We start from the raw sequence: 27,739 nt of genomic DNA, 5'->3' as shown, positions 1-27,739 counted from the left end.
TGTGTGACCCCTTCTACTAACACACCTGTAGCCCATTTCTTTTCTGACAAGGTACAGTGTTACTTAGTGTACTTAGGGAACTTAATGACACTTTTTTTCTTTCTTTTTTTTTTAAGAAAGCCAAGAAAATGGCTGTTCATGTTTGTTACACTTTGTACTGTTGTTTTGGTCACTCTTCTTCATGCCAGATGTGTGTTTTTTTTGCTATGTATATTATTTATTTGCTATGTGTTTATGCAAAAGATCTTCCTAAAGGATTTTCTTTATCATACAATAAGAATAAAACATAATGTACTGCTAACAGTAATAATATGTATTACAGTAGTACACGTTACTTTTCTTTAATTTGATAAATGTAAATAACACCTTGCAATTCAGTTGCTGTTAGAACACATGCTATTTATTTTGATCTTTTGTGAAATCAGTCACTGGAAGCATCTCAAGGGAATACTGAAGTTCGTGCTGCATATGCTCTGCCGGAAAACATTTCAGTCTGTGACAGTGCTCATGGATCTCCTCTTGGAGGCAGTAAGAGAGCACATGTTTGTAGTGCAGCATATCCTGTATACTGCAACGTCTGTGTCAAGTGAGGTTACATACAGCCCCATGTCTTCACTGGAACACTGTCTTCTTTCTGATTTCCAGTCAATATGGTTGGGGCAGACAGTGCAGTGTTAGGGTTGCAAATGTTAGGGTTTCACACATGCAAATGTGTGAAAGAACAGTTGCTTGGTTTGCTGTTTATTTAAGCAGTGAAGAGAAATTAAATTGTTCCCTATGATATGTTATTTGTTGTGAAAGTCCCAGCAGGTATGTTCTTTCTTTTCAATTGCTAGTGAAAATTGCTTTTAAAATGCTTTCCAAATTAGTTCTTTGTATGTGGCTTGTACTTCAGCTTGTGGCTGGAGAGCAGTTTTCTCTGTGTTTCTCTACTTGTTCTGATCTCACGACCACTGTAGTCATGCTCCAGTATCTTTCTGCCTTAATGCTGCCACAGGCAAAAGAGCTTTTTTTTCTTTTTACTTGCTGAGCTTTTTAAAGTCCATCCAGATTGTCTCCACTCTTACCTTCCTCCATAGCTCCTCTGATATCGTATCCCCACAAGTTCTATTTCTTGTGTATAAAATTTGCGTTTCTCAATTATTATAAATCAATCTGCATTTCTCAATGCAAAATCCTAAGGTCTCTGCCTACATCTGTTCTTGTCTCTTCCCACACTTCCACCACCTTCCCTTTTCTTGAACCATTCCCTCAACAGCTCCCTTGGCACACACCTACACTTACTTTGTTGTTCCTTTTGTGAGCAACTGAAGTGCCATCTTATCCTCTGGTGAATTAAGTGTCTTCATATAAAGCTTTAGGTAAAACAGCTTTTATAAAAAGCCTTCTAATGACCCTTCCAGGAAGAGAAGTGCTGCATTCTGTTAGAAAATTGGGATATTTTTTGTTTGTGTGCACACAGTTAATGTTTTTGTCTGTTTGTTTGCTGTATTTGGTGCTGGACAGTACATGGAATTTGGATGCAATAAGACTGATAGAATAAATGGCACATTTGTCCTTTGGAAGCATCTCTGAGTTAAGCCCTCTGTAATCTTTTGATTTATATAGCATTAAGTCTGTGTGTGGAGTGCAGTAGAGATTTGAAAACAGCAACACAAATGCTAGTTGGTTATGAATCTGAAGCAAGTTCTGAGCAGTGGGCAGCTGTGAAAAACTTCAAAAGCGATGTCTGTATTGTTTTTTTTTTGGGGGGGGGGTATATTTTTGTAATCTTTTATGATTTTACTGGATAAACACTGAAAAGAATGGAAGAATTAAAGATTTGCCTTTTTCTAATCCTTAAAATGCCTAATGCTCAAAAAACTTAGGGTGGAAAGAGATAGGAGCCTGGTTTTTAAGAACCTTCATTTTTCATGTGAAACTTGGAGGCTTAAGACAATTACTGTACTTGTTAATTTGGAATGATATGACTTGACACCACATCTGCCTGATGTGGTCATCTGCCTCCTTGTATTATGTTCTGCACATTTTGTAGCCACTTGTACAGCAGCAGATCAGCACTCTTGTTTAAGCTCTGTATTTACAGCCTCTCCTTTCCTTCCTTGTGATCAGAAGAGTGATCACTATACAAAACATGAGCAGGAGTTTACTCTTTCCCACAGTTAACCTTCTCCTGCTTCTCATCTACTGTAGCCTGTTTCTTTTTCTGAGCCTCCTTAACCACACAGACAACGTGCTCACACTGGTTACTTCCCTTTGTTTGTCTCAACTGCATCAGTAAGCTATCAGTATGCTACAAAAACATTTCTTCATCTTGTACATAAAAGACCTTGATTAGAATTACCAATAATGTTGGCTTCCAGTAGATAAACAAACAGCTATGTATTTGGAGTGAGAGGGAAAATGAAATCTTAGCTTTTGTTAATAAAGGACATTCTTCTATGTAGTGGTTTTGGCTTTGAGTCAACTTCGTTTTGTATCTCCTAGTAGGTAATCTTCTAGCAGGTGTGCAAAGCAGTTGTGCTGCTACATCTAGTGGTGTGTTGTTCATGTGCTGTGAAAGCATAAATCGTATCAATACGCACAGCAGTATAGAATAAAACTTCTTGTTATGAATCAAAAAGTAATTTTTCTTGGTTCAGAAGGTACATTGTGTGAGCTTCAAAAATTGCATTGCCAGTTTGAAGTTCTCTCCTTTTGAGTACTAGCATTTGCCAATTCATAAATGAATTCAGTAACTTCAGTTAATTAAGTTGAGAGAACTGTTTGTGGGCAAGCAAATTTTTTTATCTTGTAAGATAAGACTTTTACAGTGCCTAACAAATACTGTGATAAGACAAAAATATGAGTACTGCTTGAGACTACTAAAAATTAGCCAAATTAAATGGTTTCATTTGAAACACTTCATTATCTAAAAAACAACCACACGGCAGTGCATCAGGAAGTACTTAAGAGCTACTGCAATGGTAGATTCTAGCTGACTTAGTGTGTGCTGTTCAGATGATTACAATTGTAATGGGTACAATGCTGTACCTGGATGAAGTGAATGAAAGGCTATTCATCTTGACGTGACTGATCTTCACAACTCATCTGGCCCACAAATGTACTGCAGGAGAGTTAATATGCATTGCATAATTCAATGTGTAGTCATCAGCAACTACTTTTCTTCTCCTGTCTGAACTCTTCTGTTGGAACTAGACAAACATTCCTGAATGTTAATGACTTTCATAGAAGTGTGTTTTTCAGACTGCATGATGTCATTCAGCATTGGTGTACTTGAAGAAGGAATCTGGTGACTTATTTAGTACATCTTTGACTTGAATATACTCAGATTTATTCATCTTTTTTTTTTTTGAGCCAACAGTTTCATTTATAGGAACACTTCATAGTCACTGGGGAACACTATTCGTCATGACTTCCACCTAGACAGAGAGCTGCTGACCACAACCATCCAACCAATTCTTTATCCTCTGAATAGTCCATCCTTCAAACTCATCTCTCTCCAATTTAGAGGTAATAATACGGTGTGGGACCATGTAAAAGGCCTTGCAGAAGTCCAGGTAGATGCCATCAGTTGATCTTCCTGTAACTACTGAGTCTTGTCATTTCATAGAAGACCACCAGATGGGTCAGACATGATCTGCCCCTGGTCAACCCGTGCTGGCTGTCTTGGATCACCCACCCATTCCTCACGTGCCTTAATCTCTCCCAGGAGGATCAGCTCCGTGATCTTCTCAGGCACTGACAGGTGAGCCTGTAGTTCCCTGGGTCTTCTTTTCTCCCTTTCTTATAAATGGGAGTTACTTTTTTTTCCAGTCATTGGGAGCTTCACCTGACAGCCATGACTTTTTAAATGCTGATGGAGAACATCTTGGCCACCACATTAGCCAGTTCCTTCAGGATCTTGGGACATGTGTAACTTGTATGGTTACTCTTAACATCAAAAGGAAGCTATTTATTCTTATCTAGTGTTCAATATTAAAATTGAAGAGGAAAGTCTGATTTTGAATATGTACATTAAAAATGTCAAAGTATAAAGACAGAAAAGGTGCTTTCACAATGTGTGTTTATTTCATACTACTCCACCAAACTTCTTTTCTACTTACAGATATTTCAAGTAGGATTTTTAGATTTTCAGTACCTTTCTGATGTGTCATAAATCTAGTGTATGTTCTTATGCATAAACTATGATTTTCTCCATCTCTCTGGTTCTTGGCCAATGTTTAATTGCCTGTTCATGCTTATGAGAAATGAAAATGTAAATCTAAGGCATTTCTCAGACTTCTGTCTGTTAAGCTTGCTTCTTGCATACAGACTATAGAGGCATCATCCTCTTGTCACTGTGATCATGGCATTGTGATTCTGCCTCAATGTAAATATTTAGATAAGGTCCAGATTTTTAAATTTTTCTTAATTTCTCTAAAGATGTGTCTGAACTGTAGCAAAATGTGTAGCCACAGCTCAAACTGGAGAGTAGTAGTAATGTAACTATAGGTGGGTCAGTCTGCAAGAGCTGCCCACGAAGCTGGACTCTAGCAGAGCATCATCCTGATCATCATTTCTGCTGGGCTGAACTACTGTCAGACCAAGGCATGAATATCCCCTTTGAGTTTTCCTTTACTTTTTTTCATATACTTTTTTTTTTTTTTTTTAAATGTGTCCTCTGTCTTCCTCACAATAACAGAAAAGCGGCATAAATCTGCCAGAGATAGCTTTTGCTATCAAAACACAGTTTTTGTGTTTTGCACATGTTACTTTGACACACATTGTGGTGTTTTTGGTTTGATTTTTTTTTTTTTTGTTCATTTGTTTGGCTGTGGAATTTTTACTTTAACTTATCTTCGTGATTTTGAGTGATGTGAGAGGATAAAAGAGTTGCACAGCAGTAGCATACCCCTTCTGATAGCATATCCCAGCCCCACGTGGAACAAACATTTGTGGCTTTCAACTGCAAGGATCTGCAAACAAAAGAATTCTAGTATAATTATTCAGGAAATTGTTAATTTTTTTTGTAAATTTCTCCAATGTGCTTTTGATACTTAATCACCAGTTAGAAATGGTTGTGCTAATAGCATAGATTTTGCTATGGGACTTACTCTTAAATCATAGAATCACCCACCACCTCTCTGAGCAACCTGTGTCAGTGCCTCATCATTTCTGTTGTAAAAAAAAAAACAAATACCAAAACCAACAACTTTTCATTATATTCAGTCTAATTCTCCCCTCTTTTAGTTTGAAGTCACCTCCCAGTGTCCTATCACAACAACACCAGTCCAACTACTGACCCCTATGGGACGCTGCTCACAGAGATGGAGATCTCTGATCTCCGTCTGAACATTGAGCCCTTTACACCACTACCTGGGTCGGATCCTGCTGCTAGTTCTTTGTCCATCAAACAGTCCACACATCAAATGCTTATCTTTCCAATTTGGAGAGGTGGATGTTGTGGGGTACTGTGTGGAAGGCCTTACTGAGGTTCAGAGAGATAACAGCAGTGGCTTTTCCCTTGTCTGCTCTTGCAGTTACACCATCATAAAGGGCCACTGAGTTGATCAGGCAGGACTGGCTCTTGGTGAAACCATGCTGGTTGTCTTATATCACCTCTGTCTTTTCTGCGTGCTTTAGAACAGTTTCCAGGAGGATCTTCCCTGGCACAAAGGTGAGGCTGACAAGTTGGGAATTCTGTTTCTTCTCGTATGCTTAAGTGTAAACTGCTGAGGATGGAGACTATCATTCAGGATGTACAGTGCATAACATAATGAGTTGTGGTTTGTGACTAGAGCTACTGATTCCTGTGGTAATACAAATCCTAATTGCAACCATATGTCCCAGCTTGTTTACTGAGAGTTCTGCAGTGAGTTTCACGAGGTGTGTTGTATGTTGGTGATTTCTCTCTCTGACATTTATCCTGATAGGCTAAATCCTCAAATAGCTTCAAATAACCCCCTATAAAACAAAATAAAATAATAAAAAGACAACGACAGAAAACGCTGCCTGCCTGTGGAAGCTGAGGTCTGTGCTGTCACCTTCAGCTTCTGAAATAAACCATGATTAATTTTTCAGTCATCAGCAATTAAATGTACAAGTCTGTGCTTTAACCCTATCCTAGTATAAAATTAATATTTAACTACCAAAATCTGATAATTTCCTGACATGTATTGTGTTCATCAAACTCATGTTCTGAAACAGTTTTATTTGCTTTACAAATAATGTTATCAGGGGAGAGGAGAAAATACTCCAGAGCTTGGAATAAATTAAAAGCAGTCTTTGGCTCTGAAAGGGAGCCCACTTTGTAATTAAATATACCTAAAGAGTACACTTTTCACTGTTATGGATGTCATTATTCCAGACCACGAGAGGCAATGGTGCTGTTCCAGTGGACAAGAGAGGAACAGTGAGTTTACTAACCCGCTTGTTGCAGTAAATCCTTACATTAAATCTTTCAGTAATGCAGTAGAACTTTCTAATTCCTGCAGATCCAGCAGGGCTTATCATTTTCCAGTTAGCAGTAGACAATTTATGTAAGAGGTCGGATCTAGTACATGAATTTAGTTTGTGAATATAGCTCCCATGGTACAGGGCCATGATGTAGCAGTGCTTGGAGAGCTGAAGGCTGTGGGAAGCCCATGTGGGATCATAAAACCATAGAATGGTTTGGGTTGGAAGAGCCCCACCCCTTCCATGGGCTGAGTGCTCCCCAGCTCAGGCTGCCCAGAGCCCATCCATGGCCTTGAGCACCTCCAGGGATGGGGCACCCACAGCTCTGGGCAGCAGTGCTGGGGCCTCACTGCTTCTCAGTAAAGAATTTCCTCCTCTCATCTTCTGTCTTTTAGGTTAAAACCCTTCCCCCTTGACCTATCACTGTCAGACTGTGTAAGAAGTCAGTCTTCATCCTTATTATAAGCTCCCTTCAAGTGCTGGAAGGTCTCAGTGATGTCTCCCCAGAGCCACTTCTGGAGGATGGGGCAAAGAGTGGCCATGAAGGCGAGGCTGATGTGAAGCATCCCTGATGTCGGAACTCAAAATCAGATGAACGCTTGAATCTGTTTAATCACTAATGAAAATATTTGTGTGCATTAGAACAAATGTATTTCAAAATTGTCTGGTCTTGCAGAGTCATACAGAAACATTTTTTACTTACACAAAATTTTTTATCTGTGTTTCTCTAACTGTGGTCATAGTATGGAGAGTATGTTGAATTTTGTAATGTGAGGTAAAAGTATTTTGGCGAAATGAGCATCGTGTCTGTGATACATGCTTTCTTTGTGAGCAGAAGATGTTCTCCTTTACATTTGGGCTTGGAAATCTTTCCATCTTTCTTTTAGTTCCATGGATGGGAGCTGTACTTCCCTCTTTCTGTACACCCATGGAAGAGCTGAACTCTAAAGAATGATCTAAGATTTAATGAGACCTTTGACTAAAATGTTTGTCTCAAACCCTTAATACGATTATAACACAGTTATTTTTTACTTAATGTTCTAGAAAGGCAGTGGTAATTAAACATGTTCTGCCAAGCTGTAGTTTCCAACACAAGTATAAGATTTTTACATAACCTGATAAATGGCCATTTTTCCCTTTGAACAAGCCATTAAAAACATTTTCCTTCTTTCTGCAAAAGCCTTTACAGCCAAATTAGAGCAAAGCCAAGGAGATCATGTGCTGACAGTGTATTAGTAGAAACTATTTTAGCAGTTACAGATACAAATTTTGTTCCCCTCTCCTGAAGCCAGAGGCTATTATAGAGTAGATTTGGAACTTCTCTTTTCCGATTGAAGTTTTAAGTTATTGGTATGTGGTAGTTGTAGTGTGTAGCTGCAAACATTATTTTTCAGGACAGTTGGGTTTGTTTGTCAATTCTTCTCTTTCAAGCAAGTGGCATTTTCCAGAGTGACTCACTTTGGGGAAAGAAAAATGCTATTAAGAAGAGAAGAATGTGGCACCTAGAACTAGACATCCCGATGAAAAGAATGGATTGAATGGATTTCCATTATTGTAAAATGAATTTCTGTATTACATGGAAATTCAATTATTATCCTTATTGTGAATTTTAGCTTGCTCCTCAGTAATTTGATTTTTTTTTTTTTAATTCAGAATTTGCACCAACTTCAGGGCTGTGCTAGTGCCAACCGACATCAGCCTATTTGATAACTGCCCATGGTAGGTAGCTGTGGCTCCCATGGGTTGGGAGCATGGCTGTGATATGCTGGTGGATGGGAGGTAGCAGCTGTAGTGCTACAGGGAGAAGCCATCTGCTCCCACTAGCATAGGATCTGTCTGATGCTTTGATGGAATCCATGAGCTTACCAGAGCATCACCCTGGTCCTTCTGCCTGCTCTCACTGTGGGTGAAGGGCTGGAGCAGGTGGGAAGAAAGGTGCTGATCAAAGGATGCCTTGCTGCTGGCAGTGCTGTAGGATTGGATATGATCTTACAACAATAGTGTTAAAGTTGTCCTGCTGGTGGGATGTTCATGGTGACCTACAAGGAGAGGTTTATAGGGAGAGGCGATATCTTTCATTAGTACAGTTCCACCTTGCTTACATAACTGGTATTCCAGCTGCAGTAACATTGTGCATGTACTGGCAAAACATCCTTAGGTGGCTCTGGGCACTGATGGAGCTGTAGGTGTTTCTGTGCTTTGCAGAGGACTTGGACCAGATGGCCATTAAGGGTTCCTTTCAGCTCAAACGATTTTATGATTTTAGTTTCCAAAAAAGATGTTTCTAACCAATTTACTGGGAACAACTTGGAGATCCTGAAATGTAGATTCCATTGTCAGACCCAAAGCTTAAATAAGCTTTATTCATTTTATTTCTATCAACAAATATTTGACTCAGAGAAAACTAAATATTATGAAGTTATAGGTATATCTCTTTCACTGTGGAAAGTATGAAACGCCAAACAGGAAGGCATAGAAGCAAATTCCTCATTACATAAGTTTCCTGTATTGTTGTCTGGTCCTTTCCATCTTCTGTTTCTGTCCAGTAAGGTAGAAAGAATGGAGATGCATGTTAGATGTGTGGTTCTGCATGGCAGAGTAGATGCAGGGAGGAGGAGAGTGGCTCCGTGGTTTAGTTGTCTGTGGGATATGGCCAGATGGACTGGGGTTAAACTTGCTGATCTTAGAGGTCTTTTCTAACCTTAATGGTTCTATGGCTCTCTGATACCTCTTGAACTCACTTATGAGTTGATTGGCTGAAAATTCTTACCTGTACATAAATCACATTTGGGAGCATAAAAACATTCCTGATGTAAATGTGAAGAATGTTAATATTGAAGCTCTGTTATTGGTTTAAAAAAAAAAATAAAATTCTTAGTTGGAGTTTCATTAAGACTCATGCAAAATGCAGATCATGTTGGTCCAGCAACTCTTGCGTTTTATTTTTGCTTGATGTTTTAAGTAAATGTTTTCATGTTTGACCTTTCTAGATAAGTCTCCGGATGGTATTTTGTCCTTTGTGTCAAGCATTGCCATCTTTTTCCACACATTTTGGAACATGTTGAGATTACTGTAGAAATGCTGCAATTCAGTGGGCAGATTTTGCCTTGGCAGAGATCTGAAACTTGTCTGCCTGTCATGGATATTAATAATGACAGAGTTGAGACCCCATCACTCTTCTAAATCATGTAGGTAATAAATTTGGAAACTAGATTTCGTAAGAGAACTGTGGTCAAGACCAGGGCAGAGTTTTATGCTAACAGAAAAACTTCGGAATCGAACTAACCTTGGAATAATTCCTAATAATTGTAAACAACTAAAATTCTTGGCACTCCTGTTAATATTTTGGATTTTTTTCAGTATAAGAGTTTCTAACTGTTGAACATAGAGATATATATTACTAATTGAATGAACTAAGAAATCTCTTTAGCATTCAGAACAAACTAGTTTTCAGTAGGAATGAAATAGGTTTTCAATGAAGTAGGGCTTTGCAGGCAAGAAACAGCTCCTTCACAACTGGTTGTTCCTGTACCAGTGATGTCATACCTCTCCGAACGCAATGCTTTGCGAAGTGCAATAGAAAAAGTGGAGAGAAGGGTTAGGAAGGAGAATATGAGAGAAGTGAATTATTTGCTATCATCTTAGCTGTTTTTTCCTTTGTATTCTCAAGAAAAACCATGTGTGATAGTTATCAGGCTTTCAAACTTTTATTTTGGACTGGCAAAGGAATATGTTGTTGCTTTAAAGAGAAATTTAGCTAGAGGCTGCATGCCTTAAAGCCTGTTGTCTTTCCAGCTGTGTAAGCTGCTCTTACATTACCCTCTAAATACTTCAGCAGTTTCTATGTAAGCGTATCAGAAGCTGTGCAGTTCTTACCCTACAGAGAACAGACTGTCACAATTGTCGTTAATACAGATGGCAGTGGTAAATTCTTGGATGAGCGGCGTATAATCTTCTCATGCAAAGGACATGTGTTTATAGCTTTAGAACTAGTGATAGTGCTGATCTGGGATGTGATTATACCCAGATGTCTTCTGCTTGTGTGGTGTCCCAGCAGCTTCAGTGAAATCTTCTTTTGGAGTTAAGCCCTAAACTTGCCTTGGCTTTGATAAAAGTCTGAGTTCTTGTAGGAAACGGGCTGAACACAAAAGGGACTGTTCTTGAAACTGAGGTACATCTCCCTCATCAAATCACAGAATCGTTTGAGTTGGGTCCAACTCCCTGCAACAAACAGGAACATTCTTCATAGTACAGTAGGTGGAACACTTTTAATTATTTTTCTTGAAACAATTATATTGAAAACTGCTAGGCTGTGGTCAAGTCAGAATATTTACCTGCCAACTGTTAGGACAAAGGAGGAATGTTGTGATAAAATGCTTTCAGCTAGGTTCAGTCCCAAGGTTGTACAGGAAGTCTTTCAGATCATCCTAATCCTAATGCAAATATCTTAATACTTAAGGTTCAGTTTTACATTCTTTGATATCTAGATACTTAAATTCATTAGTAAGAAATAGCTTTAAGAATAGCAGGGTACATTAGTGAACTGTTCGTGGTGTTACAGAAGATGACAATTTGGCATCGTGCCTCTGAAACCCCAAACGTGTTTATACAATTGCATGTATGCACATACAACAACACCTGTACTGGAATAAAGATTCTTTGGGTTGGAAATTGTCTCCTTGCAGAAGAAGCAGTGGCTGTAAATCTGTAAGTATTCTGTTAAACACAGGTGTGTTTTCTTTATCCAGAGGATTTGCTAGGAAGCTGTATGTTCCAGTATGGAATGTATACTAAATTCCAGCAGGAAGGCTTGTTCCCAAACATACATTCAAACATCTGATCAGGGTAAGGACAACTGCTGCTTGCAGCTAGATCACATGCAGTCTCCTAAAAATACCTTTTACTAATAATCAAATGAAGATAACCAACCAGTTGACCTGTGTTTTCAAAGACAAGGAACTGGAGATATCAGATGCTCAAACAAAAAGTTAACTTCTTTAAATGAATTTCCTGTTTGAGAAATTGTAAGCTTGCTAGGCAATGGGATTGAGCCCTCCTCATCCTGCTACATGGAAGGCTGCTTTTCCATTTCACAGCCTGGGGAGCCAAGGCATGGTGTGGACACATCCCCATGCTTGGGTACATATGGCAGTCCATGACTACAAAGTCTGACTTCACCTGAGATTATCCATGGGTTTCCTGTTGCCAGACCAGGTGGAAGCAATCAGATGATTCTCAGCAGAAAGCCACCAGGGTGGAATCATTTTCCTGCAACCAAGAAGAAGGCAAAGTATTCTTCCACTGACATTTTCATACATAAGCATCGGTTTTCTAAGCTCCCTCTTGTACAGCATCTGGAGCATCTGCTCGCAGCATCAAATCTAACATCTTACTGCAACTTCTAGAGAAAATTGATATTCCAACTAGTCTGAATAACAGTTTGATCATTGAATAGTGCTCACCAGCAGCCCTAAGCATGATCTTGCTTTGTTTTGGAGAAATCTTTAGTGGATTTTTTTTCTGATTTTTTTTTTTTTTTTCTCCATTGAGTTTCTCACTTAATTTCCAGTTTGGGGAGATTTTTTTTTTTGTGCTGTCATTTCTATTAATTAGGGATTTGCTGTAAAATGTAATCTTCTGGGTCTTGTTTTCTGATTCTAGATCAGAGCAGCCCGGGATATGGAGAGGAGCTGTAAAGCCTTTGGTTTTTTAACAGCTATTCTTGGACAGAAATTCTGTGTCACCTAGGTTAAAGAACTGCTCATTATGAAAGATTTTATGCAACTGAAAGTGCAGAATTTTACATTTTTGCAGCTAAGAGAGTTGTCCTGAAATAGACCTAGCACAGATGGAAAATGTGCTCATTAGCCATGTTCTTGCTCTTGCCCAACGTTCTTTTTAATGCTTCTGTTAAATTTTAATGTGCAGTGGCTGCTGTCACTGCAGTTTTGTTGTTATTGTAATTGCCATATTGATTAGAATAAACTATTACTGAAGATTTATATTTTTTTTTCCCTCTTTTTGAGCTCTTTTTCTTTCTCTATCACTAAAATACTCTGAAGCTTTGCATAAGTTGAGCTGTTCCCAAATGAACAGCTTCCAGCTTCTGCAGCAGTCACAAAAGCAAGTCCTGGTGACAGCCCTTGGTGCAACTGCATGATTTAATTGCAGCATTAACATGAATAAATGCAGGGAGACCATTGTGTGCAGCTGCTCTGCGTGCGTGTGCCATTTCTGCTAATGCTATTTCATGAATTGGAAGTGTATTATGTTAAACATGGGCTCTCCTGGGACTGTATGAATTTACTAAATAAGTACATCAGTGATGTGAGCAAAACAACGGCAGGCTGGAAGGCTCTTGTCTCTTTTGACACCCTTTCTGTTCCATTTCTGCACTCTGCCTACTTACAGAACTCTCCCAAAATGAGGTGGTTTTGGTAAACATATATTGAACAACCTATAGAGAATTAAAATCTAGTCAGTAATTTCTAGATCAGTGGATTAAATTGTTTTAAACATAGTCCATGTAGCTTGTCAGGTCAGGTCAATGTTTTGCCATATAGTTTGGAGCTTCCTATGGAATTGTTGTTCTTGCTAAATAGAAAATGTTGATCTCTGCCATTTGACTCTCCAGTATTTTTACTAGGAGAAGAAAGAACTTCTGTGTGTTTTTGCAGTTTGTGTATTGGAAAGTTATGTCTCCTCAGTCAGTTTTTCTCTTCCTGTCATTCAAACAGCATCTCTTTCCCTCCGTATTTTGAATCCTCCCTTGTCCACCCCTCTATCTCTCTGCCATCAGTCCCAGAACTCATGGCATGCACAGATACTATATATCATTTTGGCATCATATCAGTATTTTTGCAGGAGTCAGTTCATGGACTGGATGAACAGTGTCAAACTTTGCTTTGGCAAATATTTAGAGCTTTGCAGTCAATTTTAAATTGAGCTTTCACAGCGACTTGGTGCATACTTGAAACAGGTATGAAAGCTGGAAACCTGAAATGGTTGCAATTGTTGCACCTTGATAGAAATCAGTGCCTTTCTTATGCAGAACGACTGTCATTTTATCCTCCTTGGGGGACAGAGTTTGTGAAATAATGACTCCATAAATGAAAACACAGCTCTGTCTGGTTGGTGTGGGTGTCATGCTAGACACAACTCCTTATGAAGTACACTGTCTGTTATGGAAATTGTCACTATATCCACAAGCATAGGAAGAGATTTTATAATCTGCTAGAATACCAAGTGCTTTCAGCTAGATTGAGTGTGGTCCACTACCCATAAGTTACAGTCGAGCATCCTGTGGGTGTCTTACCATCGAACTGTTATGTCTTTGTGAGAAGTGTGGGATGTAGGGAGCTGGAGACATAACTGATTCACTGTATGCTTCCTTTTAAAATTTGTTTTGAATGTATTTTAGAGCCCTTTAATCCCCATATTCCTTTAAGATATCGTGCTGGGCTTGGTTGAGGGAACATTAATTAAGTTGTACCAGGTTTTGTTTTGCTTTTCTCTGCTGGCCTTGTACTGAAAGGTAATTCAGAAATGAGGTCTATAGACCCTGCTTGAATATGGAAGGCATATTTGCACGACACGATGCTGATTGTAGGACTGGAGCTTTCACTGCAGTAATGGCATCAGAGCATTCCATACTGTGCAGGAGGGTGTTTCTTTAGCTACTTATACTTCTCCTAACTGCATAAACTCAGTCAACAGAAGCATGGCGTGGCATGGCATACATACAGTTATATCTACAGGGTGGATTCTTAGCATGAAGTTAATGGGAACAGCAAAAAGTGAACATGTGCATTGTGTCAGTTGTACAGCTGAAGCTCTGTAGTCCACATAAATTGTTTAGAATCAGTACTTGAAGTGGATGTTGAGTTTTTAAAAGAGAACCTAAAAACATGTCTTAAAAATTTAGCTTACCTGCTGGAGCATGATCTTCTTGGAGTGCTCCCTTAACGCCTCCATCACATCTTGGTCTCTCTAAGGAGTTGTCTCCTTCAGATTGTTCAAAAAAAGCTCTTACTATTAATTTTATACATTTGGCAGACTGTTCCTGTGTTATTTTTTACTTGACTTGATATGGTTTAGCTCTGAACTTGCCAAAGTTTATATACCTTCTTTCCTGATTTGGAAAAGACTTAAAAATCTTTCTACATTTAATAGCCTCTTTCCTCTGCAGCTGAGTCACAGTACGTGTTTGTTCCAGTAGGGGCCTCTAGCAGTTGATGTACAGCTGCTCTGAGCCCTTTATGTGGTGATGTGGCATCGTGCTGCCACCTGCAAGCAATTCGTGAGCTGAACCTGTTTTCTTATCTGGTTCTTAATCTTTTAAGTACATGCGATGTCAACTTTGAGTTTGCTAACTAGCAAAATTAATTCATTTTGGTAAGATACCTTGAAAGTTGAAGAACCCTCTGCACAATTTATAGTCAATTAACTTCCATGAAAAATGCCTGCTCATTTGGTGGGATCATCAGCTCATGACCTTGAATGAAGATTTTTCTCATCTCTATGAGAACTAGGGGAGGTTTTAGCAGTTGGCTGTTTGTTGGAAGGAAGACGTAGATCAAATTCATTTGACCAAAAACGGAATTGAGTTTAGGCACCACAGCATCGATAGTTGGTTGTTTGATACCTACTGGTATTCCATGTATGTACTTGGGAGTAGAAAATATAATACAAAAACCAATAGCTATATACTATATATATTAATGCATTTTTATGATACCAAAATATCTATTATATACACAACAAATACATGATTTTATAGTATAAGGAAGATATAAGGCAGACATCAATATACCTAGTTGATAGAAAAAGATGTATGAGCTTTATATCAGAATAACTTCTGTGTGAATACCATGCGGAGGATATATGACACATAGATATAACAAATGTAAAAAAAAGAAGAAATATAAATGTAGGTATGTAAAGCATACTAATACAGAAGTATTGCTGGAAAATATGCAAAGGTGTTTTGTCTTGCATAGTTTTTATTTTGGCTTCAGGGTTATCTGTGTAACTCACTGCTGAGTTCTGCATTAAGCCTGGATAATTTGGATTTACAAGAGGGCACTCACCAATTGGCATTCTCATTATAATGCCAATAAATGATCTATCTTTCAGTATACGTATAAGCAAAATAGAAATGTTTCACTCCTTGCTTCTACAAAGCTTCCTTTCCGCAAAGGAAGCTTTGGTTCTGAGTAGTGTTGGTGACACCATTGGCACTCTTCCTGTCCCTATGCCTTGCTGGCTGTGCTGGAGGGAGCTGATTGATGGGTATTGTCCACTCTCACAACAAGAGCAAGTGGAGTGTGTTCAGGCCAAGGGCACAGAGAGGTAAATACTCGTATTAACCAGTGGTTTTTCATTTTTGCAATTTTTTCTTAAACGGATTTTACAAATAAAGGAAATAACATACTTGCAGCTTGACTAAAATTATGCAGTGAGTTGACATTACAACTGGGAGCAAAATTCCGGTGTGCTGATACTAATCCCTGTGGTTTAACGCTTAGCCTTGCTTCAAGGTTATTAAAACACACTGATTGCATTTGATAACTTGTGTAGGATTCCCACTTCACAGAACCAGTTCCAGACAGATTTATAATACATAGATAAAGCGTATGTGTGCCGTTGGCTCTCAAGGACAGTGCTGTTGTTCAGGCAGCCTTTTACTGCCTAGGTTAGTCTTCTGCAAAATGATAAATACAGTGTATTTGAAGTTGTGTACAGAAGTTCTATCAGTTCCCTCGCTTTCTCACATTAGCACAGACCGATTGTAAGCGCAGGAGTCAGTTGCAGATGGTTCTCAGTCTTTCCTAATGGCATTCCCAAAGACCAAACACTTTCCTGTTTATGGTTTGGCACTAGTATGAAATCTCTATGAATAGGAAAAGCCTGAGGAAATCTCTTGCTCCACACTAATAATTTTTGGGTGTGGAAGATGAAACTTTTCCGAACTGACCATGCATAGTAGAAATGAAATGAAGTACCTTGAAGTGTAACTTGTTACACTGGGCCGAATGCACATCTGTATGTATATCATGCTAGAGAGTACAGAGTCGTAGAATCACTGAATCATTCAGGTTGGAAATGCCCTGCAAGATCACCAAGTCCAGTCCCAAACTACCCCACCATGCCCACTGACCATGTCCCCAAGTGCCACATGTCCACAGTTCTTGATCACTTCCAGGGATGGGGACTCCACCACTTCCCCTTAAGACACTTGCTTTAAGGAATGTTCTTCATTCTTCAGGGTTACCGTTTTTCTCAGCACTTTCTCATTAAAAGTACCATTTTGATAAGGTTTTCACATGGTTGTTACTGGTACGTAGGCCTACGTAGCACTTTCTGCAGTGAAATCCAATTTTCAATTGCTCCTAATTTTTTACAACCATCAGTTGTTTGTGATGAAACTTTTCATGCTGAGCATCTTCCCTAGGCTGATTTTTTTTATTTGTTTCTTGGCATTGCTTTGATTGAAAACAGTTCTTCTGTTTCTGAGAATGAGGTTAGGGAAGAATGTTCCTTAACCAATGCTGAATTCTTACATCTGTTTTATTGAGGAGTTGAAAGCCTTCATGCCTTGGAACAGGCTCTTGAGATTTGGGAGGGGGCTTAGGAGAGCAAACCCATGCATAAAGTTGTACCATTTGCCATCCCTGTTAAAATTGACTAAATCTGGCTGTGCTGCAAGGTTCCTTATTGCTGTATGTATGCATTAAGCAGGAACTTGTGTAAAAGCTGGCAGCAGTATGGTCTGAGTGTGGAGTTTGGATGAAGTGTGCCACAGGGTTTGGGATGCAGTACCTGGTGAGGGCTGAGCCTGTTCCAGGAGAAGCTCAAAAGGATGTTCCCTGCAGTTCTTCATCTGGATGCCGCAGTGTGAAGCAGGAGAATGAACACCTGGCGACTGTGTCCTCCATGGTGCAGCAGGTAGTATGGAGCAGAAGTTTGGAGGAGTAAAATGTGGTCTTGGCAGGGGAGCAGCACATCTGTCATGGCTTTGCTGTGCCAGCTCTTGCTCCTTTGTTTTGTTTGGAATAATAAACAGGAGTTTCAGATCTTTGACATATGTGCAATAGACTGGGAAAGGGGCAAGCAGACATTCATTTCACGGAGCAAGCAGGGCATGAAGAGGTTGGAGAGGATAGAATGGAGGGAATAATGAAAACTTTGAATGGGAATAGAGATGCATCCTCGCAAAGCTGGGACTAGCAGGGCCAGTCCTTGTTGGATTCGTCAGCAAGGGAATGGAAAGATGAAGATGTGCAATTGAAGGTTTGGGTTGGATGTTAGGAACAATTTATTCTCCAGAGAGCGATGATGCAGTTGTACAGGCTGCCCTGGCAGGTGGAAGAGTCCCCATTCATGGAGGTGTTCAAGAATTGTGAAGATGTGGCACTGAAGGATGTGGTCATTGGGTATGGTGGGGTGGGCTGGGGTTGGGCTTGGGGATCTTGCAGGGCTTTTCCAGCCTTAGTGAATCTGTAATTGTATAAAAATCATTAGGTAATTTGTGATATCCTAATTAGTAAAATTTATCCAAGAAACCCAAGAATCCCTGAAATAAAGATTGTCAGCCAAAAGGGCAATTTGAGTGTTCTTATTTTAGTATCATCTAAGACAGGAAAAAATGATGCCTCTAAGTGCTGCTATCATCGGCATAAACAATAGAAGCAAAGTGAAGCACAGCATGGACAACTCTAATTTTTGCAGTTTCCTAAAATTGTGAACATGTGTGTCACCATAGGAACTCGTGTGCATTTTGTGGTTCATGATTGAAGCAAATCATCATTGCAGTAGGAGAGTGAGAAGTGTTGCAGCTTTTGTCACTGCTTGTTGCAGTAACAGAGCATCACATTTTTTTCAACTTCAGACTTAAGTTGTGCTTGAAGTCCAGCAGAGCACATTTGCTTGGGAAACAACAAATTAGCTATAGGAGAAGCCCTTGTGCTTGGACAGAATGCATGTGTTTGAGGAGTTATGGTCTGAAGAACCTCCCTGTTGCTAGGTGGGCTTTAAAAGAGTTCTCCCATCTCTTATCAAAAATTGAATCAAGGTGTGCATGGATTTGTGATAACAAATACCTGCAGTGCTGTGAGTGCATGGTAAACCAAAATAATTTGAGGACAAGGTTATCAGGATAAATGCAGAGAGGATTCTGCAGTAAGCTAGGAGCTATTTTAAAACGTTTGGCTGCATCCCTCCTGTAAATAGCAATCAAAGCTGCAGACATGTCTGGTAGTCAGCAGCTCCACGTGTTCTTACGGTTCATACTTTGTTATACCAAGATCATTACTTGAAAATGCCACTAGGTTTAGAGCTATTCTTGTTGAATTAAAATACCTCCTCTCTGAACGTGTAGACACCTTAAAAACATTTCCCCAGCAATGCTGTGCATCTGGCTTTAGATCCATGTGGGTGGGGGGGTAGGAATGAATGTGAAATTACAGGATCAGATATCATTGTCACTACAAGTAATTTTTCTTTCTGAAAAATTGATTGTGGAGTTCTGAAAGCTCAGTGTATTTTGCCTGCCTTCTCCCTTAATTGTATTTTAAGCACACACGTAGGATTGGAGGAGGATCTCTTTTTTTTTTCTTTCCATTTTGTAGATGAAGAATTCGAAAAGAAAATAAAAGATTGTATGATCCTATGGAAATATTTATGTCTGGGACTATGAGGCCAGCTGAGCAGGCTTCCCAGACGAGTTGTGCCATCTCCATCCCCATAAGTTTCCAAGGCTCCATTGGACGAAGCAGCACGGTGTGACCCCACTGCTGCCTCTGCCTGGAGCAGGAGCTGAGCCAAGGACCTCTCGATATCCCTTCTAGCCCATGGTCTTCTGCTCTGAAAAATGCTCTTCCTTTCTGCTCAGCTTTTAAAACCCTTTTTTTTTGTCCTCTGAATGTGGTTTCCTTGAGGTATCAGCTTAGTCCTGCTGGTATTTGTTTCACTGGATTTAGCTTGATCGCTTTGTTGTCACAACCAATGCTGCAAATAAACCCTGCTTGCATTTTGCCAGGATATTATTTGAACCCATTCCCGTGCTTGTTCCTGTCCCCAGTTTTGTCTGATTATGTTGACAGAAATGTTCACTGCTTTGCCAATGGGATTGCATACATTCATGGTGCTCCCTCCTGCTCTGACCAAACCACAACAACAAAGCACGAGGGCTGGATAGAAGCCAGATGAGATTTCTATTTAAAATAGACTCAACCAACAACTCCTTTTTAACGTCTCACTGTAGGACTTTGTTGTTGGCTTGAGGTCTGCTGTCCCGAGGCTGATAGCTGATTGAGTCAGACAGTTGTAAAATTGAATCCAGTGCTGGGTGGATTGCTGTTTTTCCCACATTTCTCATACATTTTCCTCCCTCACACCCTTTTCTAGCTTGCACTCAGTTTCCTATCTTTTAAATAGTTATAATACCGTGGTATTGTGTTCTTGTATAATACCCTAATGTCTTAATCTTTCTTCTCTTTTGCAGTCACAGTGCAGATTTAGGAATACAGGACAGTTTTCAGACAGGCAGCAGAAATACCTTTCCATTGCAGGAGTGTTACCTGGGTCTGGAGGAGCTGGTGCAGTTGCACCTACCCATGAGCTGAGCAGGGATGGAGTGGGGCTCCAAGATCCACCTCTCTGTTCTGAGAATTTTTCATTCTGCTATTGCTGTGAAACAGATAGGACTCAAAAGAAATCAGACCTGTGGCTCCTAGTTCAGCAAAGTTAAAGGAAATGCATGAAGATTTCCTTCCTTGTTCACTTTTTGTAGAGTTTGGGTTTTTTGAGTGTTTGAAGTGATTGCATTGATTTCCAACTTTATTTAGCAACTTTTCAGCCTTTCGGTTCAGAAACATTGTGTGTAATTTATGTGTTGGTTCCTCAAGGTATCTGTTAGTTTGGGTAGGTCACCTGAATCATTGAGATTGAAAAAGACCACTGAGATCATCTAGGCCAACTGTCAGCCATCGATTGGCATCAGTTCCTTCTAGTCTCGTTTTCCAGTTTGCGTTACAGGTACCAAAAATGTCCTTCCTAGCCAGCAAAGCTATTCCCTTCTTCACTGTCTGTGTGCAAGCAGGAAAGGTGGGCATCTGAAAATATTAAATGCACAGTTTGAGACAGTGTGAAGTTGTTGACTTGGTTCATAAATGCTTCCATTGTTTTTCAGATGAAACCATGTTTTTCAGTGTCTGTACACATTCCGTGGTGTCAGAAGCTTGGACAGGAGTGCAACTCTGTGACTGAGCTCCGAACTCCAGGGGAAGTCTTTGTATTTTGCACTTCAGCACATAGAACTTAACAATCTGATGGCAAATAGGGCTCCTGCCATGAGAAGAGCCTGTATTGCTTTAGGTGTCACAGTAAGAGAACTCAGATCTAGTGATAAAGAAGAAAATATATATTTTAAAATGAAATAAACATTTTTTTTGCAGAGAATGAAGAATGCGTTTATTGTATTAAATGTGTGCAGTTGAGCGTTATGACCTTTTTCTACACAATGACATTGGAGAGGTCATGCAGAGGGCCAGAGATGGGATTAATCACAGGAAGCAAAGTAGGAAAAACTGAAAGGAATGAAAGAAAAACCTTTGTGTATAATTCAGCCAGGCAACAAAGGAGGCAGATGGCTGTACCTTTTATTTGAGGCAGATAACACTGAACTGGGAAAGAAATGTTTTATGGTATTACATAGAAACATCCACTTACAGAAATAAAGAAGTGAGGTTGAACCAAGGAATGATTAGGAGGAGCACTGGGGAAAAAAACTTAACACCGAGGCTTATTAGATTATGGAACACTCTTCCCAAAGGATGTGGTTCAAGCTCCATTACTTGTCCCTTAAAATTAGGCTAGTTAGAATAACAGAATGTACTGAGGGAACACTTGAGCATTGGTAGGGAATGAACACAGTTACCCAATCCATCTACTCATTTGTCTTGCTTCCGTGATTCATTTCCTGAAAAACTGCTTCCAAAATGTGCTAATGACATCACAGCTTCAGACTCCACGGACACGTTTGTGCTTCTTGGTAACCACACAGCTTTCAGAGGGAGTTTACTGGGAGACTGAGCAAGTCGGGGCTCTATGGCAAGTGTCACTGGGATGCATCCTGAACCTCCACCATGCACACAGAGCTGGGCTGTGTCCCTGGAGGGGTGGTGGGCAGGGGGTAGGGCAGCAGCAGAATTTCTGTTGCAGAAGTCACTGCCTCCTGCTTTTCTTGGCAGTGAGGATAAGAAAGGCTTGTCTCCTTGAGAAGCCAGCCGTATTGATTCATTACAATGATTTGATGGAAGGAGAATAACTTATAGCATTCCCCTAAAGTGTAGTGTGATTAGGTTGGTTTCTTCAGTCTGGGCTTGTTGGTTGTGTACATGCCAGAGTCTTTGTTCCTCGTGAGCTTAATCTTGCTTAGGAATGAAATACTTCATGTGCAAGCTCATTAACCACATAAAAACAATTCCATGTTTCTTTTATTTCAACTTTGTTACTTCCTTACTGTACTGAGTCCAAAAACTTGTAATGGGGCTTCTTTAAAAGCCTTGTAGCTGCGGTTCTGGTGGTTATTTAGTATACCTGGTGCTCCTCACAATTACCAGTTTTAAGCTTATGGAGACCAATCTGTTTGAAGATGCGATCCTAAAACACAGAACGGCTTTGACTTGGGGCATAACATGAACTCCATCTTCAAGCAGCATTTGCCTCACTGCTCCAGTCTCCCATCTGATTCCATGGATCGCTTTTTCCTCTCCCAATCGTTATTACATAACATCCCCGTGGCAACTTGAGAAATGGCTTACATGGAAAAGTAATCGGAGGAAAAGTATTGATGTATTTTTAGTTTTCTTCTAACACAATGTAGCAGCTGGAAACCAGGAGGAGAGCCAGCACAACGTGAGCTGCCAGCTCTCCGTGGGCCACCAGAAAGTGTTCATCTCACCACAGTGTGAGAAGCATTGGGTTGACTTGAGAAATGTGACACATCATAAGCATTAAAAAAAAAGAAAAAAAAGGCTTCTCATGTTCCCAGAGCTGCTGCTTGGTCATAATAGGAATTAAGTCTTAATGGTAATAGTTTTGGATAGTACTTGATTTGCTGGTTGTGGTGGAGGAATCACATGATGCTATCAAATAGAAGTAGAAAAAATCACTTGTGCCTTAGTTCTTCATTATCTCTGTAATTTAGTGCTGTCCTGTGTTGTAACACTGAACTATTAATTTTCTGTATGCTGACAGTTCCATAAATGGAGAAGCAGAGCATGGAGCTAGCTTAATTTGAGAATTCCTAAAACACGGGGTTAGTGAGAGCCACCGAATGGCTTGGGTTGGAAGTCCCCACTTCCAGTCTCCCACCAGAGCAGGTTGCCCAGAGCCCCATCCAACCCCAGCCTGGCCTTGAGCACCTCCAGAGATGGGGCATCCAGTTCTATTCTGCATGGTGCTTTCTGTGGTCGGGTTTTCTGTCTGGTTTTCATTTTCATTTTTTACCAGCTTCTGTAGAGCCTTGTCTACCCATATTTTTTTTGTCTTCCTGTGTTTGCTTTTCCCATTTTAGAATAAGAGAGCGGGGTTGTAACTTTGGAAATGTTAAAATGGCAAAAAGATTTCAAGAAGATCTTTGGAAACTTCTTATCTATTTGAAGTCTTCCTTCTTTCTTTTCATTCTTCTGGGATTCTTTTCATTCAGCCCAGGGATAGTGCCTTAATCCTGTGCTTGTAGGGCTGCTCATGGAGAAGTCTTTGTGGATGAAACGTGGCACTCAACCAAATAGGTTCAAGAGCAATAAAATTCATTTGCAGGATTGTAATGTGTTTAATGAACATAATTGCATTTTGCAGCTCTTATTATAAAAAATAAAAACTCAGTTTTTAAAAGCAAGCTGCTAAAACTTTAGTCTCCTCAAAGTATAAATGAACTTATTTGAGTAGGTACAGCTGTGAACCTCACCCGTTTCTCTTTGCTTTTGCCTACCAGAGACCAGAGTGTTAGGCTGCGATTTCTGCCTCATTCTGCTTACATTAAAAAGTGGTCTGGTGAAAGACAGTTCCTTTTAGATGAATGTGTCATTGCTTCATTTTGCCATTAATGTTGTTCCGCAGGCTGTCAAACTCAATTACAAGTCTGATGTTGTTTTCATGGCTCTCAACAGTGTTTCTTGCCATCCTAGAGCAGGCTTCAGATTCTCTATTGCAAAGAAATGTGCTTTGCTCTTAAAGTGAGGTTTCTATTTATTTTAGTTTGAAACAGATGGAAATATCTATGGCTGAACGATGTGAAATGATATTAGACAGCTTTGAAGGTAGGAGATGATTTTAGGATTTTGGAAGAAACTTGGAAGAGCTCAACACTGCAATCTTGTTGCTCTAGCAAGTAATTTAGTGAAAATTTGATGTCATCTGAAATAGTGGACCAGTACTGTTTGCTGTGCCTTATGCAGAACAGTATGAGTAGGGAAAACAGTTGTGGTGTGCAGTTGTGTGGAACAGGAGGGAAAATGGATCTGCTCATTCTAATTTTAAAGCAAGAAACAACATGGTCCAAGTTCCATTGTTTTTTGTTGTTGCTGCTGTTGTTGTTTTTTGCCAGAGATAATTGGCAAAATGTTTATATTGCTTTAACTGATTAAAAAATAATAATAATTTGATAGTGTGATTCCATGTGGAAACGAGTAAACAAAGTTATGTTAGAGAATGGCAATTAAAAATAGATATTTTGCAGCAAACAGCACATTGCATAGATGAAAAGTGCCCTAACTACAGACCTATTGAAGAGTGTTCTAAGATTGCTAACTTCATCAGGGCTTTAACTGACGTGAGAAGGGCTTTTTTTGGTAGCGTGGAGGTTTTTTTTAGTGTTTGCAGAGCTTCAGAAGCAGGTTGGCTCATCATGCTGTGGTGGGTAGTCTGCACCCTTTCGCCCTTTTTACAGTCTGGCTGTTTAATGCTGAGAACTGTGGCTTATCTTGGCCACTGAGAACGTATAGAATAAAATGAAAAACGTTGGCTGTGACATATCTCTTCCCAGCACTTTAGCACAATAATGCAGCGGTCATGAACAAAAGCATTGCTTTCCTCACTAACGCTGGGGGCACCAACCAGCACATAGCACCCAGTTTGACACTGCATTTTGGAGTTGAAGTGAGTGTTATGAACCCACTAGCATGGGACTGATTTTTCTGTAAGAATGCCCTTGCCAGCAAGAGGCAGAACTCTAAGAGGTCACTTGGGTCGTGTATCAATGTGTGAATTCCTTGAGGACGTAATTAGCTCATTCTCTCTGATGGAAGACTCAAGGTACTAATCAGTACTTGGACCATGTCTCTCTTTACCTAAATGTTGAGGAAAGGTGTAGTAATGGCAGTGGTGGAGTTCCCATCCCTGGAGGTATTCCAGAACCTCGGAGATATGGCAGATGGTCAGTGGGCCCATGGTGGGGTGGGTTGGCATTGGACCTGGGGAGCTTAAAGGTCTTCTCCAACCTTAATGATTCTATAACCCTTTTACTTGGAAAGCTACCTTTCCAAGTGACTTTATTCTGATTTGAGAACAGTAGATCACAAACACAGTGATAACAAATTATTAAAGTAACCTGAAATTTTTGCTATGGAGGTTCTAATCATCACACCTTTTATTACAAGAAGTCCTTCAAGCTGCTCAATGCTGTATGCCATTAGTTCCTTTGCCTTTGACGTGGCACTAATTGCCTTGCCACAGTGCTGATGAAGGGAATGTTGGTTATTACAAAACCTGACCGTATGATTATGTTTGAAGAAAAATCTGGTTTGACTTCCAAAACTCTGTAGGGCTGAGAATAGATTCTGTTAATTGACAATACTATGTGTATGCTTGCAGGTTTTTGTCCTCTGCAACTCGAATCTGTCAGATTAGAATACTGAACTAAATTAGAAATGATACAAACCTCCTTAATATTCATTTCTTTCATTAAAAAATTATGTTATTATTAACTTTGACTCTCTGACATGAATTAAAAATAAGAATTTTGAAGTTGAGTTTCTTCTTACTGTGCTGTATAGTTACTTTCCTAAAGCTCTGTTCATTCCATATAATGATCAGAATCTGCCTTAAATTTTCAAGGTACATTCAAAGCCATTCAGTGCTCAGCAGGCATTTAGGGATGAGAATGCTTACCTATAGAAAGGGGAGAACATTTTAATATGCATTGTTACTGCAGTTAGGTAGCAAATAACAGAGCTGCTGTGAGATGATCAGTTCAAATTGCAGTTGATGATGGTTTTGGTTGTTTTTGTCCCCAAGAAGTTTCTTATTTGCTGTTACGTTGTCTACCCACAGCTAATGAGCAGCAGTTATATTCTCTACTGGACTCTGGTTGTTGAAGCAGTATTGGCTTTTGTTACTTTGCTGTGCCTCAAATACACTGAGGTTATCAACATTAGAATGCAGAATAAAAATACTGCAGCGTGGAGCACATCGGTTTATTCAAGTGTCTTTGTACAAGCTCCTTATTCTCTCTCAAAACATCAGAATTATGAGGGATCCTTCAGCCAGTGTCTGCTCTGTGTTTCGTGTTCACCCTTCGTTTCCTTTCTGCATGCTTTTTCTTATCTTCCTACGGCTTAATTTTCTCATGTTCCTCCTGAAAATCTCATTTTTAGAAATCATGTCTTCATACTACGCAGAGGTGAATTGCTTTTCTCCTTTTCCACATCCCTGCGTGTTAGATAATTCCCTTCTCTCCAAGCGGGCATTCTTCATTAAAATAAGAGTGTGCATTCTGCTGTCTAATTGTCTCCTTTGTGCCTTTTCTCTGCAGCTGGCCTGTGGACAGTCTTCACCTTGGGCGGAGTGGGGAGTAAGGCAACAGCACAGCTGGAGCAGTGCTCCCCACTGGCTAACCAGAGCCTGCTGCTGCTGCTGGTCCTGGCCAACCTGACCGATGCTCCGGACACACCGAACCCGTACAGGCAGGCAATCATGTCATTCAAGAACACACAAGGTTTGTGTCTGATGGGACAAGATGAAATGATTTCAGACTGAAAAAAGGGGAGATTTATGCTGGAAATAAGGAAGGAGTTCTTTACAAGAAGGGCAGGGGGGTGCCAGTTGCCTGGAGTGGTGATGATGCCCCATTCCTGGGGGCTCTGAGCATCTGGTGGAGCTGTGGCTGTCCCTGTGCACTGCAGGGAGTGGGGCCTGATGGCCCTTCCAACTCAAACCATTCTGTGATTCCTTGATTCTCTGATCTGTTCTTACTCCAAAGCATGAACTGATGAAAATGAAGCTTTTAAGTTGCTGCAACTATTTGGAGATTCTCTTTCCAAAACCTGTTTTCTCTCCAGCAAGTCCAATGAAATAGGACACCTTCCTCTGGGAATTGTGATGAGTAGTTGGCTCCCTGGTGCTGAAACTCATGGAAGGGACAGAGGAAGGAGGGTACTTTTTCCTTCAGACTTGATGAATTCAAGAAAGCTTCATAATTTTAGAAGACACAAATAAAGCTGTCTTCCAAGTAAACTGGTTATCCAAGAGACTGCAGGAGTTCTCTGAAGATTTATAGTGCTTGGAGAAATCCTGGTTAGCTGGCATTATGTCCCTTAGAGCTGTGATGAGCTATTGCATTGCTAATTGTGTCATTCTGTGTCGAAAGTAGCATGAAAACCCCTTTTTTCTTTAGATGTGAATGTCTACAGAATGACATTGTTTCCATTAAACTTGTTTCCACCAGTGATATTCAAATAACTGAGCTTATATTTGGTTCTTGAGAACACTGAGTGGGACTGGAAAAAGGAGAATGGCATAAAAAAGTCTAGTTATGGTCATAATGATTCATAGGATGTGATTTTAATGTGAAAACTGGCTTTTGGCAGTGTTGAGAATGTTGTAGAAAACTTTGCCAAGTGTATGCACTGGAAGGCAAGGGGAAGTAGGAAAGCCACACTGCAGTGGGTGTAACGTTGGTGATCAATCTCTGAAGGTACAGACATGCATCCTAAAAACCTGCTCTGTCCACCAGTGACTGTGCAGAAGTAGTGGTGTTGCCACACTGTTTCCTACAGCACAGCTTTCCTAAGCTGATGCATGTTTAATAAGCAATGAGCAATTCAGAAATCTGTAGTCTGTTATTGTGGGAACTGAGGAATTTTAGTTAAAGTCTTCAAGTTTGGACATCTTGTTTAAAGAAATAGGGCAATTTTTTAAGTCCAGACTTGTAGGATACTTGAGTATTTGAACTGCTGTTGTTCCCAGGGTATCCACAAAATTACTGCAGTTTTTCCATATGGTGAGCTTGTTGATATGC

At 40.0% G+C, this 27,739-nt stretch overlaps 1 protein-coding gene across 10 annotated transcripts in view; it reads left to right on the top strand.

Moving 5' to 3' along the window:
• The window catches only part of DYM (dymeclin), a 152,247-nt gene that overhangs the window by 35,456 nt on the left and 89,052 nt on the right, over positions 1-27,739 (top strand). For all 10 annotated transcript variants that reach the window (XM_031597102.2, XM_031597109.2, XM_090131980.1 and 7 more), the window contains exon 9: positions 26,255-26,437. In XM_031597102.2, the coding sequence (XP_031452962.1) occupies positions 26,255-26,437 (183 nt within the window). The remainder of the gene's footprint in view (positions 1-26,254; positions 26,438-27,739) is intronic.

The sequence above is a fragment of the Phasianus colchicus genome, chromosome Z (assembly GCF_987193195.1).
Source record: "Phasianus colchicus chromosome Z, bPhaCol1.hap1.1, whole genome shotgun sequence".
In the NCBI taxonomy this organism is placed as follows: domain Eukaryota; kingdom Metazoa; phylum Chordata; class Aves; order Galliformes; family Phasianidae; genus Phasianus; species Phasianus colchicus.
This window is presented reverse-complemented; position numbering and strand designations above follow the sequence as displayed.